The 17,325-nt window shown below is 41.1% G+C and overlaps 1 protein-coding gene across 3 annotated transcripts in view; it reads right to left on the bottom strand.

The window, feature by feature from the left end:
- Positions 1–6,638: 6,638 nt before the first annotated feature.
- Positions 6,639–17,325, bottom strand: part of ube3d (ubiquitin protein ligase E3D) — a 39,638-nt gene continuing 28,951 nt past the window's right edge. For all 3 annotated transcript variants that reach the window (XM_028581753.1, XM_028581752.1, XM_028581754.1), the window contains one exon: positions 6,639–7,456. In XM_028581753.1, coding sequence (XP_028437554.1) covers positions 7,436–7,456 — 21 coding nt within the window. In that variant the 3' untranslated portion in view covers positions 6,639–7,435. The remainder of the gene's footprint in view (positions 7,457–17,325) is intronic.

Raw genomic sequence — 17,325 nt, 5'->3', positions numbered from 1 at the left:
TGAATTAACAGCTATTTACCGCCCCTACCAACATAACAAGGGCATAACATAACATCAACATTTTAAGAGATTTTACTAAAAACTAAGAATGTCAGCCTCATGGTGGAAGCAGAAGAAAATGTAATGACATCACCAAAGTCATTAGAATTCATCCTATAGGGATCTTGAATGTCTGTACAAAATTTCACGTCCATCCAACCAATATTTGTTGAGAAAACGTTTAACTAAAGGATGCAATTTTCTTTGCATGGCACTTCATATCTGACAACAATGGTTTGTACATACAATTTTACAATGGAAAGTAGCACAGGGACAACTTAGAAGGTAATATTCTTTCATTCTGAATTCCCATTCAGCCCTTTTTTTTGAGGTATTTGGCAAAAGCAATAAATTAAATGGGTACAGTAAATGGACAAATTGGATGATCCAGAGAGCACAGTGGGGCCAAAGTGCAGTATTCTCAAATCCAGAAACAGACCATAATACCTGTGCAACCCTAAGAAAACTATGGTTATAACAAAGTTGACTTTAATAGATATATAATTTATCTTTACTTTTCACCTTAACTTGGGAAAAGAAGAAAAGAGCAAAGATTCTGTGATCCCTGTTTCGCAGATTCTCAGGATAGATGACCCATTTAGGATTGGGTGACTAAAACAGGAACTCAATCTAATGCCTCATTTCCTTTCTGAAATGAGACAAGCTTTATGGCTTGACCTCTCCCTAAAGGATCTCTTCTACAGTGGCCACGTTGTAATCTCACACATCGCTGTCTCGCTTAATCTGAAAATAATATCAAACACATTAGCAAAACCAAAGGCCTGGAAAATCCAATTTGAAATTCATACTGTGGCGCCCGTAGACTTGATCACTCCATATGTGTGATGTCACATGTGGTTTTAATGGACATTAATCTCCAACGGGAGAGAAGTTATAGAGGAAGCGGGGAGTTCTGGGTAAGGAGTTGCGTCTACGTACTGGAGAATACAAATGTTTCTCAGATTTTACTTCTGCCTTGCAAAGTAAAATATACTACATATATTTGCCGTCAGGTGAAAACTTAAACTTTTTAGGAACCTAGTTCAAGTCCCAGTACGGACCAAAGTACAGAGTGTGGATTAGTAGCTGGAGAGATGCCAGTTCACCTCCTGGGCACTGCCAGGTGCTCTTATGCAAGGCACCGTACCCCCCCAACCGCTCAGGGCGCTGGTCCAGCACTGGCAGCCCACTCACTCGGACATCTGCATGAATAGGTCCTGAGCATGTCTGTGTGTATTTCAGGCCTGTGTGTTTTCTAACAAAACAGAGTGTAAATTGTAAATTGTATTTTTCCCTGCTGGGGATCAATAAACAGTATTAATAAAATAATAAAAATGTAGTTCCTGGATGAAATATCTCAACTATCAGATGGATTGCCATGAAATTTGGTGACGTTGGCCCCAAAGATGAAGCCTACGGACTTTGGTGGGTCCTAGACAAAAATGTTAACCTGTTGGTGGTGCTACAGGAAAAGTAGCACCACCAACAGGTTAACATTTTAGTTTTTTGGTGAAACAACTATTTCAACTATGGGATGGATTGCCATGAAATTTGGTACAGGCATGCTTGGTTCCCATTAGACTTTGGTTATCGCTAGACTTTTTCATCTAGTGGCACCAGCAGGTCAAAGTTTTCACTTATCCAGTAAAATATCTTTGAGCATTACCAAAAATATGGTACAGATATTAATGTTCCCCAGATGATGAGTCTTAATGGTTTTGGTGATCCCCTGACTTTTCCTCAAACATTTGTGATTTTGAGTAAACACTATTGTATGAATTGCCATGAAGCTTATAGACCTTTATGTGCCCCTCAGAATGAATTGGCTCAGCTTTGGTGAAACCTTTTCCTCTAGGAACATCATCAGATTAACATGCTTATTTGTCCAGTTCTTTGGTTTATGACCAAATACCTGCAAAACTGATGCCATACTTATCAGCCTCAGCTACAGTATACATGCAAACACGCTAAACTGAGATGTTGAACATGGTAAACATTACCAGCATGTTAGCATTGTCATTGTGAGCATAGTTACTATACTCACCACTGTGCCTAAGTACGGCAGTTGGATATAATTTCCATTTTTTTTTCCTTACATCTACTGCACTCATGTATAAGAAGAGCAATCAAAAACTGTCCTCCAGCCAAGGACAAGTAATTACTGAGGCTGAATATGGAGTAGACCTTTGTTCAGATTTTTCATGAGATAACTGTCTGAAAAGGCTAATGAGCTGCACGGTGTCAATAGAAAGCGGTGTACTGGCCAAAAAACTTTTAATTTGACACTTTCTTTTGTCCATCAAGGGTAGAAAGAGTGCCTGCAACTCCTCAAGGCTCCTGGGTGACTGTGTCCGTTGGTGTGTTTAAAAAAGTAGCTCCTTCTGCTCAGCGGGCTTGAAATAAATGGGTTATTTAGAGCCTACTTCATTTGCACTTGTGGAGAAAGGGCAGAAAGGAAATAAGAACCCCATGACGGTTCAGTGTTGGATGTATTTAATTAGCCAATTCACTCTCTGCTTTGCCGCCTCAGTGGGCACAATACTTCTTTGTATTTTTAAAAGTAATTGTCACTTGCCGCATCAGCATTCAGTAGATCCAGGCATGCAGTCAGGAGCAGAAAAAAAATAGTCCCCCGTTTCTACTAAGAGCTTGTAAAAATAGACATTCAGGTACATAATATGCTGCATTGCTGGTCAGAGATAACCTACGGAGACGGTATGTCGTGTTCACAAGCCATGAGGCAGAGGTGTAGGAATGGTAAGCTCCAGCAGTAATGGATCATTTTGCTTTACTCAACTGACTGAGCTCTGCAGGAAGTTTAGCTGGTTAACACAGTGAAAATGGTCTAATCTTGAGCTTTCAAATGACACTGATCCACACATCATAAAATGAATTCAGAAATGTATATCAAAAAATATTACATGATTAAAACATCTATCTTACAAAGAAACAAAACTAACACATCAAAATGCATCAAAACTCTACAGCCATGCTAGCGGCTCCCAGGCTGTCCTGTACAGCGGGGCTTTAAGCTAACCGATAATGTCAGCAGGCCAACATGCTCACAATAACAATGCTAACGTGCTAATGTGCTGATGTTTAGCAGGTTTAATGTTCATCGTGTTCGCCATCTTAGTTTAGCATGTTGGAGTGCTAACATTTGCTAATCAACACTGAACACAAAGTACAGCTGATGCTGATGGGGATGCTGATTCGTTTCGCAAGTATTTGGTCATAAACTAAAGAAAAAAAAGTTATTAAAATCCATCTTTAGAGGAACATGAATGTGTGTACAAAATGTCATGGCAATTCATTCAATAGTTGTCGAGACATGGTGGTGCTAGAGGAACAATTCAGTAGGATAAATCATCTGGGAACCATGAATGTTTGTACAAAATGTGCCAATGCACCTGGTTGATATTAAGAAAGTGAAAACTTTGACTTTAATGGTGACACTAGATAAAAAGGCAGGGGATCATTTAAATGAATAGAATTTAACCTTTGCGGACCATGAGTGTGTTGCAAATTTCATGGCATTCCATCTGATAGTTCTGGAGCCATCACAAATCATGATCAATCAGAACTAGGGCTGGGCGATATGGTTGAAAACTGTATCACGATATAAGTTTTTCATATTGGTCAATATTGATAATTATTGATATTTTTTATGACCTATTTAAAATAAGGACCAGGAGAAAAATATATTAAATTTAAACATTTTTATTTTAAACTTAACCCTGCTCTGATTATAATCCCCTCAGTTATAAAAGCAGAAATGTCAACACAACCATGGAAAACACTCAAATAATTAAAATGTAAACAGGTCTAAAATCACAATGAACACTTAACAATTATCTCTAAACATTAAGGTGCAAAATTAAAGAATAAGTAAGAAATGCTTAATAAAGTGTCATAAAATAGTGCAACGTGTTAGCTAAATATAAGAAACCTGAGAAGGAACTATTTTCTGCAGGTTTAGTGCTAGGTTGGTAACCTGGCTTCTGGACAGTGCTCAGCACGTCTGCCTCCGTTATTTCTTTGTAGTGTTTAGTAAGGTGCTGATGCAGAGTACCTCTCCATGGTGGTCTGCTGCTTGTAGTGTTTAGTAAGGTGCTGATGCAGAGTACCTCTCCATGGTGGTCTGCTGCTTGTAGTGTTTAGTAAGGTGATGATGCAGAGTACCTCTCCATGGTGGTCTGCTGCTTGTAGTGTTTAGTAAGGTGCTGATGCAGAGTACCTCTCCATGGTGGTCTGCTGCTTGTAGCGTTTAGTAAGGTGCTGATGCAGAGTACCTCTCCATGGTGGTCTGCTGCTTGTAGTGTTTAGTAAGGTGCTGATGCAGAGTACCTCTACATTGGGGTCTGCTGCTTGTAGTGTTTAGTAAGGTGCTGATGCAGAGTACCTCTCCATGGTGGTCTGCTGCTTGTAGCGTTTAGTAAGGTGCTGATGCAGAGTACCTCTCCATGGTGGTCTGCTGCTTGTAGTGTTTAGTAAGGTGCTGATGCAGAGTACCTCTCCATGGTGGTCTGCTGCTTGTAGTGTTTAGTAAGGTGCTGATGCAGACTACCTCTCCATGGTGGTCTGCTGCTTGTAGCGTTTAGTAAGGTGCTGATGCAGAGTACCTCTCCATGGTGGTCTGCTGCTTGTAGCGTTTAGTAAGGTGCTGATGCAGAGTACCTCTCCATGGTGGTCTGCTGCTTGTAGCGTTTAGTAAGGTGCTGATGCAGAGTACCTCTCCATGGTGGTCTGCTGCTTGTAGTGTTTAGTAAGGCGCTGATGCAGAGTACCTCTCCATGGTGGTCTGCTGCTTGTAGCGTTTAGTAAGGTGCTGATGCAGAGTACCTCTCCATGGTGGTCTGCTGCTTGTAGTGTTTAGTAAGGTGCTGATGCAGAGTACCTCTCCATGGTGGTCTGCTGCTTGTAGTGTTTAGTAAGGTGCTGATGCAGAGTACCTCTCCATGGTGGTCTGCTGCTTGTAGTGTTTAGTAAGGTGCTGATGCAGAGTACCCATGGTGGTCTGCTGCTTGTAGTGTTTAGTAAGGTGCTGATGCAGAGTACCTCTCCATGGTGGTCTGCTGCTTGTAGTGTTTAGTAAGGCGCTGATGCAGAGTACCTCTCCATGGTGGTCTGCTGCTTATAGTGTTTAGTAAGGTGCTGATGCAGAGTACCTCTCCATGGTGGTCTGCTGCTTGTAGTGTTTAGTAAGGCGCTGATGCAGAGTACCTCTCCATGGCGGTATGCTGCTTGTGCCATGTTGCAGCTGCAGATGTTGTTGGATGTTGATGGCGAATACGGCTGTGCTCCAAAGTGTGAGCGTGGCTAAAGTGGTAAAACAAGTTTATGGTATTACCAGTGTTGGTCTGACGACATTGGTCTGACTACGGTCAGACTTATAAAATCCCCAAAACTGCCATACTGACTTTTCCTGTTTTATCAATGATTTCCTCGCTCGCTGCGGCACTCACTTTCCACTCCACGCCGGTTCTGTTATTGAAGAACACGAGACAGCGATGTGGCGCAACCAAACATGATGCTGTTACATGATTGGCTGTTAGAGTGTCACTCCCCACGTTGCTAGGTTGCCAAAGAGTGAGGGCCTTTGTTCATGCAACCAAACTTGATTCACAACCTCTGGTTTCTTCTGATGAAAAAAAACAAGTTATCGAACATTTTATTGACCGCATTTTCTATTGATATTGATTATGTGTCTATCGCGATACATATCGTTATCGTTTTATCGCCCAGCCCTAATCAGAACTAAACATTCTAAGCACCGTACAGAGCCACGGTGCCTCTGTTAAATAGTCTCATGAAGGAACTTGTTTTGGTGGAACATGTGTACGTTCAAAGTTTGTTTTAGTCGTCCAACAGAAAACTCAGATTGGACAGATAGTCTAGCTAGCTGTCTGGATTTACCCTGCGGAGATCTGAGGAGCAGTTAACCATAGTCCTCATAAATCCACCGGAGGTTAGAACCCCAACACAAAGGAAGCCCAAGGTAAGGATCATCCGGCCTAAATCAGGGACATCCGGTGGAATTTCAGGCAGCACCGGCGCAATCCCGGAAGTGAACGTCGTGGATATAGACTAGTGGATCACCAACGTCAATAGGAGTCATCTTCCGGGAACCATGATGTCTGTATAAAAGTTTAATAGCAGCACATCCAAAAGTTGAGATATTTTAGTCTAAACCAAAGTGTTGGACCGACGTCCAAATGACAGACCCACATTGCCATCCCTAGATTCAGACCACTGTCTAAAAAGTACTTTGACATACTGTAAGAGCTACTTGACCAGCCCATATCATGATGAACGTTAAAAAGGTGAAGTTTAACCATGCATTTCCGCAATAATTCTCGCTACCACTCATGTTACATAAATACCATCAATCTTTTACACACACACACACACACACACACACACACACACACACACACACACACACAACAAGCTGTAATTACGCTCAAGTTGAGGATGTACTGCTGCATCCTGGGGCTGAAGTGCCTCTATAATAAGTTTTTTCATCAAAAGCCAACTCAAGAACAATGTCCCACACATCAACCAGCAGTGCTCTCCAGTGGATAGAAGAAAGGAAGAGGTGATTCAAAACTACAACAGTTTAATCTGTTTTGTTGAGAATGGTGATACAAAATAAAGCTTAGGAATGGGCAGACATACAATGTTCACATACAAGTTTTTCAACCACTCTGATACTTTTTGATATAATTATACATTAGGATCATAGAAATAAAATCAATTTTAGTTCTATGATTAGGATTAAAAGTTTAAACAACTACGAGATCTATCTATCTATCTATAAAGTTGATGTCATTCTCCTCCACTTTTGCATTTACTGGATATGTATTAACATTTAGAAGTCTGGCTCCAACCTGTTTCAACATGAATCTGTTTGAGCAGGTGATGACACACTACCAAACATGTTGACAGAAGCAACCAGAAACCACAACTTGACTTGACTAAACGTGCCATTCCATTGCATGCTCGCTGTATTTCCTTCTGCAGTAATCTCTATTCTCATACTTACTGGAAAGCTGGGCAGGATGTCACCGTGACATATACAAACATACAGTACATGTTAACAAAAGGCTCCTCTCGGGGTGCCCTGGTAGCTCACCTGGTAGAGCGTGTGCCCCATGTACCACGGCTCAGTCCTTAACGCAGCGGCCCAAGGTTCAATTCTGACCTGCGGCCCTTTGCTTCATATTTTTTTTCTCTCTCCTCCCTTCTTGTCTACAACAGTCCTATCAATTAAAGGCCAAAATGCCCAAAACATTATCTTTAAAAAAAAAAAAAAAAAAAAAACTGTTCCTCTCAGCTGTCCCAGGACCTTATCCAAATTTGACGAGTAGAGCCTGCTGTCACTGGACCTTTGGCCTCACAGTCTCAGGTACGCCACCTTAGAAGAGAGAAAGAAGAAACCTTTATTATTTGTCACATACAATCATATAGCCATAATCATCATTTAACCCATCATAAGTACTAGGAGCAGTGAACAGCCACATGTAGCGTCTGGGGAAGAAAACTAAAAACAGGGAAAAGTCAAGAAAAAAGGTTAAATTCTATGTGGACACTTAAAGTAAAAATAGATTGACTTTAACATTTTGGAAAACTCCAGTCGGTACTGTACAAAGAGGATTTTTGTTCCCCAAAGCACGGATATACTGGATCTCAACAGTCTGCTGATCGGCACTGAAACACATTATCTGCAATTACTGTCTTCAAACAACAAAAACACCACAGGTGGTAGGGATTTAATCATCTTCAAAACACACACACACACACACACACACACACACACACACACACACACACACACACATCAAAGCACAGAAAACAAATCAGCTCAGCCCTCTCCCTCCCTCCCTCCATCCATCTGCTATTCCTGGGTGTCTGCCTGCTGCAGACAATGGTTGCGCTCCACTGAGGGCTCTATATTGGGATGATGGATGAGGACATTTGCCTCACTCAAGGCCCTGTCTTCTGCGTCCCCATGCCAATGTCTGCTCACCACTTGAGCGCATCAATGGTAATTCATACTAATGATAACAAACGGCAACTAGAGGTGAACGCCTGTGAGTCCTAGAGCAAGAAAACAAAGTGGGATAAGGAACCAGAGCAACGGGAATCTAGATGGAGGAGAGAAGATGGCTTGTGATTGGAGGGTTGCAAAGTTGAAGCCAGGAAAATGAAGGGAAAGGTTTTTTTTGGTTGAGTTGCCATTGAGCAAGGCACAAAACCCACAACTCCTCCTGTGGAGCTGTATACGGCTAACACTAGAGCTGTGGCTGCACTGGGCAGCCCCTACGTGTGAATCTATAACTTGAGTAGATAGATGCTGGAATATTATGGAGTAAAGACGACAGTAAAACAATTTGGCATTAAAAACAAAACCAGAACTGAAAAGGGAAACATTGGAATTTGAAACACTTGTATTGGAAAGTTATATTGGCACTGAAAAAAGTTCCACAGAAAAATAAAACACAGGCAGTAAAAAATGTTTATAGTGTTTGCATTTTGATGTGTTTTTCGATGACGATGTTCAGATTTTTTGTTTTCTGTTTCTTTTTCATGTGAGTGTGTTTTTTTACGCTGACAGGTTTTTTTTCTTCCACTGACAGTGTTTTTCAGTTTCAACTTCCTGTCTGTCTTTCTGTTTTGGAGTTGAGGAGGCAAGGAGAGCGTGACTTCCATATAATCTGAACGCTAAGGAGACCGTCTCTCTTCTGGACCCGCAGTCCGCTCCGAAACGTCCTGTATGACCACGCACCCGTGGCAACGGCTTTCCCGAGTTCACCTCAAACTCCCACAACACAAATTAGTTTCTCTCCGCCATTGTGTTTTTTTCCCCCACATAGAACCGTGCTGGGCTTAAGTTAACCTTTAACTGACGTTAAGCTGGCTTGGCAGAGGTCCGTGACAGCTACCTAAGGTTAGGCTCTAAAAACATCAGCAGGGAGAAACAGACTTACTTGCGATTTGGGAGATGGAAGTTAGTAATTGAGAAAATGAGTTTTCAGGGCCTTTAAAGCAGTCTACAACTTGAAAATGTAAAGTCCCAGAAGCATACCAGCGCGTTTGAGAGCCTGACAGAAAAGAGGAATCACAAGCACAGGTATCAGGAGACTCACTACTTTCCACGTGCTCGTGGGGAGTACATCTTACTTTTTAGGAATCAATGGTTTAGATTATGAGAAGCCACACAAAGAAAGGTTCCCAGGTAACCTCACTACTTTAAACTGGTAGTGAAGCTGATAATATGCTTAAGGGTGTTACACTTCTTTGAGCTCACTGAAAAGCACAGCGAAATATGAAAGATCACTGCAAAGCCTTAAGAGTAATACATCTAGCTGTAACAAGAGATAACCTTTGCTTTTATTTTCCATCTCTATGCAACAGCTCTTTAGTTGAAGATGGGACTTGACAGAATAGGGGTTATTGTCTGGGTATTAAAAGGTTCTGAGACTGGGCGCCCGGATAGCTCAGTTGGGAGAGCAGGCGCCCATATATAGAGGTTTACTCCTTGATGTAGCGGGCCACGGGTTTGACTCTGACCTGCGGCCCTTTGCTGCATGTCATCCCCCCCCTTCATTTCTTCAGCTGTCCTGTCAATAAAGGCCTAAAAATGCCCCAAAAAATAATCTTTCAAAAAAAAAAAAAAAAAAAAAAAAAAGGTTCTGAGACAATGATAAGAGGAGAGAAGCCATGAGGAAGTCTTTGGAGCAAACACATGCTCTTTGATGCTCTATGCCAAGAACGGTTAATAACACTAAACACCTAAACACCTGGCAGCACAGACAATGTCTCTTCACATGAAGTGAAGAGACTGACAGAAAGAGGTGTGCAAAAGTAGAATGTGACAAAAGAAACAAGTTGCTGCAAGTACTACACTCAAAAGGGAAGTCCTGCAGTTAAAGCAGATGACAGAGATGGGCACGGATATAGTCCTGTCAAAATGAACAAAGCCACTGACCCATATAATGATGCATTTCTATTATCACCCTTGGGTGTGTCAAGGACATGATCCAAATTTAAAACAAAAGAACCGAACAACTGCTTCCAAATCAGGGGTGCTTGAAAACTATTTAGCAAGCTAGCGTAGCAGTTGAAAGTTAGCTAAAGGTAATGCATAAATAGTTTAAATAATTAGCTAAAGAGAAACAGTTGAAATAGTTAGCTAAAAGTTATCGGTAAACATTTTCAGGTTCTGCCACTCCAAGTGGTAGTAGCAGGAATGCAAACTTGACCAATCATTCTTAAAACACTGACAATTCAATTGTATAATATCAATACAATTTAACACCATTACATTTATTTTATTTATTTTTTTAATTAAAGAACAATAGTAGCCTCATTTGTATTGTTAAGCGGAGATATCCCAATGTACACACTGATGAAGAACAGCGTCACACAGAGCCCCTGCTCTGTTGATTAATTCCTCTTCTCATCCATTGGTCCACGTGCAATGAATCGAGACGTGTGCGTCTTGGGGGAAGTAATTTATGTGGACAAAGTGCAGCCGCTCCTGGTGGGAAGCTGTGTGGACTGCAGAAAGACTGACGCCATGTATGATCGAGTCATGTCCTCACTTCTTCATTATAAAACACGTTGAAGCCGTTTTTTTTTTTTTTTTTTTTTTTTTTTTGGGATCAGTTTCTGTCTAACCTACATGCTGTCTCTGTGGGAGTGAGTAGGAGTTTAATGGGCTGGAGGGGGGGCGAGGTGTTGTCTGTTCCTGGGCTAGAAAAGAGTGACAGAGCTTGAGCCACTTTACAGCCCATTACACTTGCAGGCCCAGGGACGGAGGGCGGGGAAAACATTCCACATGCAGAATAATAACGGGCTGGTTTATGATGCAGCCTTTGATCTACTCGTACGGCTAGCATGTACACACCCAATTAAAAACAGTTACCTGCAAACTTTGGGTTAGTGCTGTTATAGCTGGGGTGGGCGGTTGGGATTGGTACTATACTATATGAATGATATCTGTATCTTTATTTTGAACAATCTAAAAATACCACACACACATATACTGTATATATGTATTATATTATTAAAAATTAACAAAAGAGCAAATAATTCAACATAACACTAGACCACTCCGTTTCGAAAAGGGATAGGTGGCAACCATAGGCTTTTCTTGTCCTACCCCCCCAGTCTTTACCATAAACAAATCACAATCAAAAAGATAAACCAAACAGACCACTCCAAACAATACAAAAATATCACTATAAATCATATCCTAATCCATCAGGACAAAAAGCAATCACCTTTAACATCAGTGAGACCTTCATTCTCCTTCCTCACCTCTGTACTTTTGGAAAATGTATCTTTTGTACCTTTTTTTAAAACGGCATTATAGTTATACTATATATTGTGCTGAAGAATAAAAAGGGTGAGCCGTCAATGAGACCCACCTTAAATCTAATGGCTAGGACACCGTTTGGTTGCATAGTTAATGCAGAACTGAGTAAGGACAAATATAATGTTGGATTTGTTTATAAATATACTTTATACATCACCAAATTGGATAGACATTTTGACTCGTCACAGTAGGAAAAGCACAAGTGTTACTAATAACATTAACGATGGCTCTGTTCTATCCAAGTGTCCCAATAAGCCATGACAAAGTGTGAGCCAGCATGCATAATATCAGGAGCCTGAAACTGAAGCAGCTAAATGGAATTCTGCCATCATCAATCTTAACACACCTGTGTTTTTCCTACTATGACAAGTCAAAACGTAGGAGCAGTCAAACCCAACTATCTCCAGTTACCAGTAGCTTTGTGAAATACAACTTTACATTTTCCATCTAACAGAGTTGAGTGATCATTTGAAGTCCGTTAACAGCCATTGTGCAGAGATGTCTGCCTTCTATTGAAGGAAATAGAACTAGATGGCACACGGCTTGTGGTGCTCAAAGTGCCAACAAATACATTTAAAAAAAACTCAACAGCAATGTCTCTTTCCAGAAACCTTGAGCCATATACTCAAGACAATCCACAGACCTAGTTGTGAGCAGTTTAATGTACTAGGAACTATTCTTTTTTTCTACCTCACTACACCCACCAACCGTATCACTGTGCAGAAGGAAGTGTACTCATGGAAGAGAGGCTCATGCGGCATTAATGGCGCCCTCCTCGGCTGAGCTGTAGCCTTAGCTAGCTCAGATGATTATCGGTTAGCTACAGTTACAGTTGCCATCTAGTTCCATTATATTGGAGAGAAGGCAGACATCTCTATGGCTGGTTATCTCCAGCACTGGACAACTCACACCAACACAACCTTGATTGATAAATGGCACTACAGGTAAGAGGAAACATATGTATTTTTGGGTAAACTGTCCCTTTAAGTGTCCCATGCCGGTGAGCCAGCATGTACAATACCAGGAACTAGCTCATCTAAATTGAATTCAGTTGTTATTAATGTTATCACACTTGTGCTTATACTGCTATGACATATCAGAATGTGTGAAATGAAAAAAGGCCCATTAGTGCATGGAGTTTGGTGATCTCTCAGCATAGCTCCACTTCAACCTGAGCAGAGGTTTAATCAGCCAGAATAAGTGAAAACACCAGTGTGGGTGTGCTGGGCCTTTAATATCCCTTCATTCTCTCTTCCAAATAAGTGATTTAGAATTGTTGGGTTAAGTTAGTTAAATCCTGTCTCACGCCCACTTGTGTTGCTTTCCCTGATGGACTTTAAGACCCTAAGAGATATTGTTGCATCCTTACAACACTGAAGTTGGGGGGTAAAATGTTATCATAGCCATTGAAAATGTTGACCAAAAGCATAAACACAATATACATTTTTTTCTTTTTTAAATGAGTGGAAATTAATTGCGAATGGCAAATCATTCTTCTCAAGGAGGCATTTGTCAACTTGAGCCTTCCAAAGCCAACAGTAGGAAAACCATAGCTTACAACACCCACCCACCCACACTGTTCCTCTTTCGCGCTCACATGTTCATCTCGTCTGTAGCAGATGCATCTCTTCAGATCATCAGAAGCTTCCATAATGCCATCCCACTACATGCTGGTCCTCTTCTGACACTCTGGGTGCCTGAGTGTTATTATTTTTTTTTTTTACTGTCTTTCAAACAGAGACTCTCAGACGCTCTCAGACCATCTCCGGTAACTCTAGATGGCTCTATGATCACATTACCTTCCTGTCCTCTGCCGCCTATAGCACACACTTCTACTATCAGGAAGTGTTCAAGTGTGTCCATTTATCACACTCTCTTTACTGCTGGAACCGCTTCCACCACCAGACAGATACTATGTCATTTGTCTGGGTCACTCTATCTGTAGCCTTCTTTATTTCAGCAAAGGCCAATTTCACCCCCCCCAGTCACGTTGTTACCTCAAAAAAGAACAATACAGTTCATCATTGTAGCACAGTGTGTAAGACACAGAAGACAAACAGCTCTGAATTCTAATCACTTTGTCATCCTCAGGGCTCAAGGTGTGAGAGCAAAAATATAGTATTTTAAAGCATGAGGCACATAACTTTATAACGAGGGAGGGACTAATGTAGGTGTAATAATCAGAATGGCAATCGGACGTAAGTGAGCCCTCTATTTCAATTGCCACGTCTTCTAAGGTGACCAGAAAGTTCTTTTCATTCATTGTTGTTAGAATACACCAAAATCCTTTCCTTAGCCGTACGGCTAGAATAATTGCAAACACATTGCCCCCCTTCTCAGGCCTGGTATTCATGCTTTAGCTGAATGGTGGCATGCTAAACCGTGATCCCGCTGCAGTATGTACAGGTGCTGTGTTCAGCCATTTGAAAGATCACTACATCACTATCAAACCAACTGCAGAACCTTGGTACTATTGACTGTTCACTAACCCACGCCCCATTAAGTTACTGTCGCTATGTTAACCTATCCATTCTTACAGCACATATGCAATTTACAATAAGGATGGCAGATTTAACACTCAAAATGTGAAGCACTTTTTGGAATGGGTAGACAAAACAAGCTTTTCATTTCTAGCTTACGACCTTTGATTTGCCGCCTGAAATAGCAACTGCTGGCAGATTTTATTAGCGGTAGCTAGCTAACTGACAGGAAAAAAAAAAAAAAAAAAAATGGCGGAGGAAGGCAGTCGCTCGACAGGTGCTGCTGCACCTTTCCCTAAAACAAACTGGAAGACCGCCAGATGATTTTTTTGCAAATGGAATTTCTGCATCTTGGAACCCACGCATCAAACACACTACAACAGAGAACTCATTACATCTCCGGGTAACTCTGTATGTGTTGTTTCTCCTACTGACGCAACTGTGGGGATCTCGTGAACGTGAACGCCATACTTTGTTGCAGGCCACGGCGTTTGCAGATATAGTCGTGCCAATGCCACTTGCTTCATGGTGCCAATACACCGTATACTCAAACGTTTTAAATGACGGGCGAGCATGTACTCGTAGCGCGCTGCGTGAGCGGCGCTGCTCCAGAGGGATGGTACCAGCAAGTCGGACTCGAGGATATTCTGTCTTTCTCTGCACGGTTCTACTTCTATGTGGGGATATTCATCTAAACCCCGGGCCTTTGGATTATCAAGATCGTGTGGCCCCTCTACAATCAGCTGTTCCCATTCATGGGGTGGAAGCGTCGCTGACCCATATCCAAGGCTCCAGCGTGGGAAAACGAGGTAACCCCCTGACAAACTCGGCTCCTAAGTTCATTCCTGAGAAAATATTAACATCATTGATCCACGCAAAGCCAGCAGCAACTGCAAATACTGCCGCCTTACTTAAACAGCAGCAAATGCTGTGCTGATTTACGTAAAAGATCACATCCAAAGTAAACAACTGGACATCAGTGATTGTAACTTGGAGTGTGTGGGGACTACTATTACTTTGTCTCCTCAAATGACTTTCTGTGTGTTAGCAATTTATCGACCTCCTAAAGCTACTAATGATTTTTTTATTTCTCTTGGTAACTTACTTAAACAATGTGATGGAAAAGAAGTCATTCTTTTAGGTGACTTTAATTTAAATTGGTTGGAGAAATCATGTAGAAACAAACTTAAAGAAATAACAAAACCTTTTCAAATGACACTATTAAGTAAACCAACTCGTATAACAAGATCTTCTCAAACCTTAATAGATTTAATATTGACAAATAAACCCGAGAGAATAATTAAAACTTATAATCTAATTACAGGTATGTCTGATCACAATTTATTGATTCGAACCTTGGTTTTAAAAGTCACATAAAACAAATTGGTAATAAACTGAAATTTAATTTGATGAATTATAAACATATTAGAAATTCATTAACTACTGAAGCCTCACATATATACCTCAATACTATGATTGTTCCACATCTTCAGTATTGCATGTCTAGTTGGTCTCAGGCGTGTAAAACATTGTTAAAATTACCTGAATCATTATATAAAAGGGCCATAAAAATTCATGATAAAAAGTCTCGCCAGTATCATCACTGTAAAGTTCAAAATAAATATAACATTTTGAGTTTTGAAAACCTTATTAAATATAATCACATTTCTGCTCTATTTAAAATTATTCATAATATCGCTGCTCCCCCTTTGAGAAAATTTGTCACATTGAATTCGGAGAGAATCTCTAGAGCCACACGGTCGACAGTCAGAAGAGAGTGCAGTGTTCCAAGACGTAGAACCACATATGGTCAACAATCGTTTTCTTATAAAGCAGCAAGCCTTTGGAACACTCTTCCAAACGAAATTATTTCATGCACAAATTATAGTACTTTTACACGCCTGACCAAACAGTGGTTATTATCAAAGCAAATTTGTACGCACTGAATGACTATGATATAAATGATGTAAACTGTGAGTGAGTGAGTGATAGATTCCTGAAGTGGAGAGTGTTTTTATGATGTGAGTGAAGTAATGCTTTCATGTATTACTGTGCATATATTTTATGAATTTTTGCAAGTATAACATCAACCTGTCCAGGGACTGCGGGTGGAAATTAGCATTTTCTGCTATAACCTGGCACATGACATCTCTTCTTTTATAGACTAATGTTTTTTGTGCATTGTCCCTGATCAAATAAAGTAAAGATATAAAGATATAAAAACTAAGCTAACGTTAGTTGCCTTTGTTTTTTGAAAACACGGACTGTGGCTGGTTTTTTTTAACTTATCCAGTTGACTTGTATTGAAACAAGAACCCTGTAAAATGTGTCCTGAATATGTACTTGATGGCTGCGTACATCACATCATGCTAAAAGACTTGAGGCTAACGGCGGATTTCCACCAACTGCAGAACGGCTGCAGATCGGCTCCGCTGCGTGTCGGCTCCGAGCTCCGCCCTCCTTTGACACCCACCAGGTCCGGATTTGTTGCCGTACTACTAACTACTGAAAAAAATTAGTAGAGAGCTGTAGAGAGCTGTGGTGGTGCTGTAAGTGTTTTTGCATAGTGCTCGTAGTGTGCAGTAGTTAGTAGTACGGCATTTTTTTCTTACAATGTTTACATATTGTGTTCGTCTTGTCAGTCACTCTTTCACCGTTTATTATTTCCACAGGAAAACCAAAATGTTGCCAAACAAATGATTTAAAAGTGGCAGGGGGATCTTCAATAGTAATTCCACGCTCCATCACGCTGACATCACATCGCCTGACGAGACAACTTTTCACCTCGACAAGAAATCTCGTCTCGTTCTCGTGAACCCAATCTCGTGATGTGTCTCGTGGAATAAGCGTCTCGTCACACCCCTAGTAGTTTCTATAAACAGAACCACAAAACCATCAACAGTTTGTTTCCATTCCGACTTCAGGCCCATCTCCGCCCATTATGACGTTTTCAAGGTGTAGTGCAGGGAAATATGATGCCGCCGTGAGCACGCTGTATTTTATTTTGAAAATTAACCGGATGTTTTATTTTGATTCTGTGCTCGACTTCCTGTCCCGCACTATCTGCTGTGTGCTGATTTGCTGCGGAGCTTGCCGGCGTCCGGCAACAATAGAAGCTCTGTGTATCTGCTCCGGAGGGCTGCGGAGGACTCGGAACGCAGCCGTTCTGCAGCCAGTGGAAATACACCCACTGACTTTAATGGAAACCTAATGACTCCGCCGCCGCCGTTCAGGAGCAGATCTGCAGACGTTCCGCAGTTGGTGGAAATTGGGGGTAAAGCTGTCAAAGCCAAAGAAAATCCACACCCATACATGATCCATGTATGAGACATGACAATAAAGAGGAGCATTATTCTTAGAGTGCAGAACTAGTTGTCCTTAAATTAGCATTTTAAGTATAAGGAAAATGTACGATCTGTAGTG

The sequence above is a fragment of the Perca flavescens genome, chromosome 6, assembly GCF_004354835.1.
Source record: "Perca flavescens isolate YP-PL-M2 chromosome 6, PFLA_1.0, whole genome shotgun sequence".
Classification (NCBI taxonomy): domain Eukaryota; kingdom Metazoa; phylum Chordata; class Actinopteri; order Perciformes; family Percidae; genus Perca; species Perca flavescens.
This window is presented reverse-complemented; position numbering and strand designations above follow the sequence as displayed.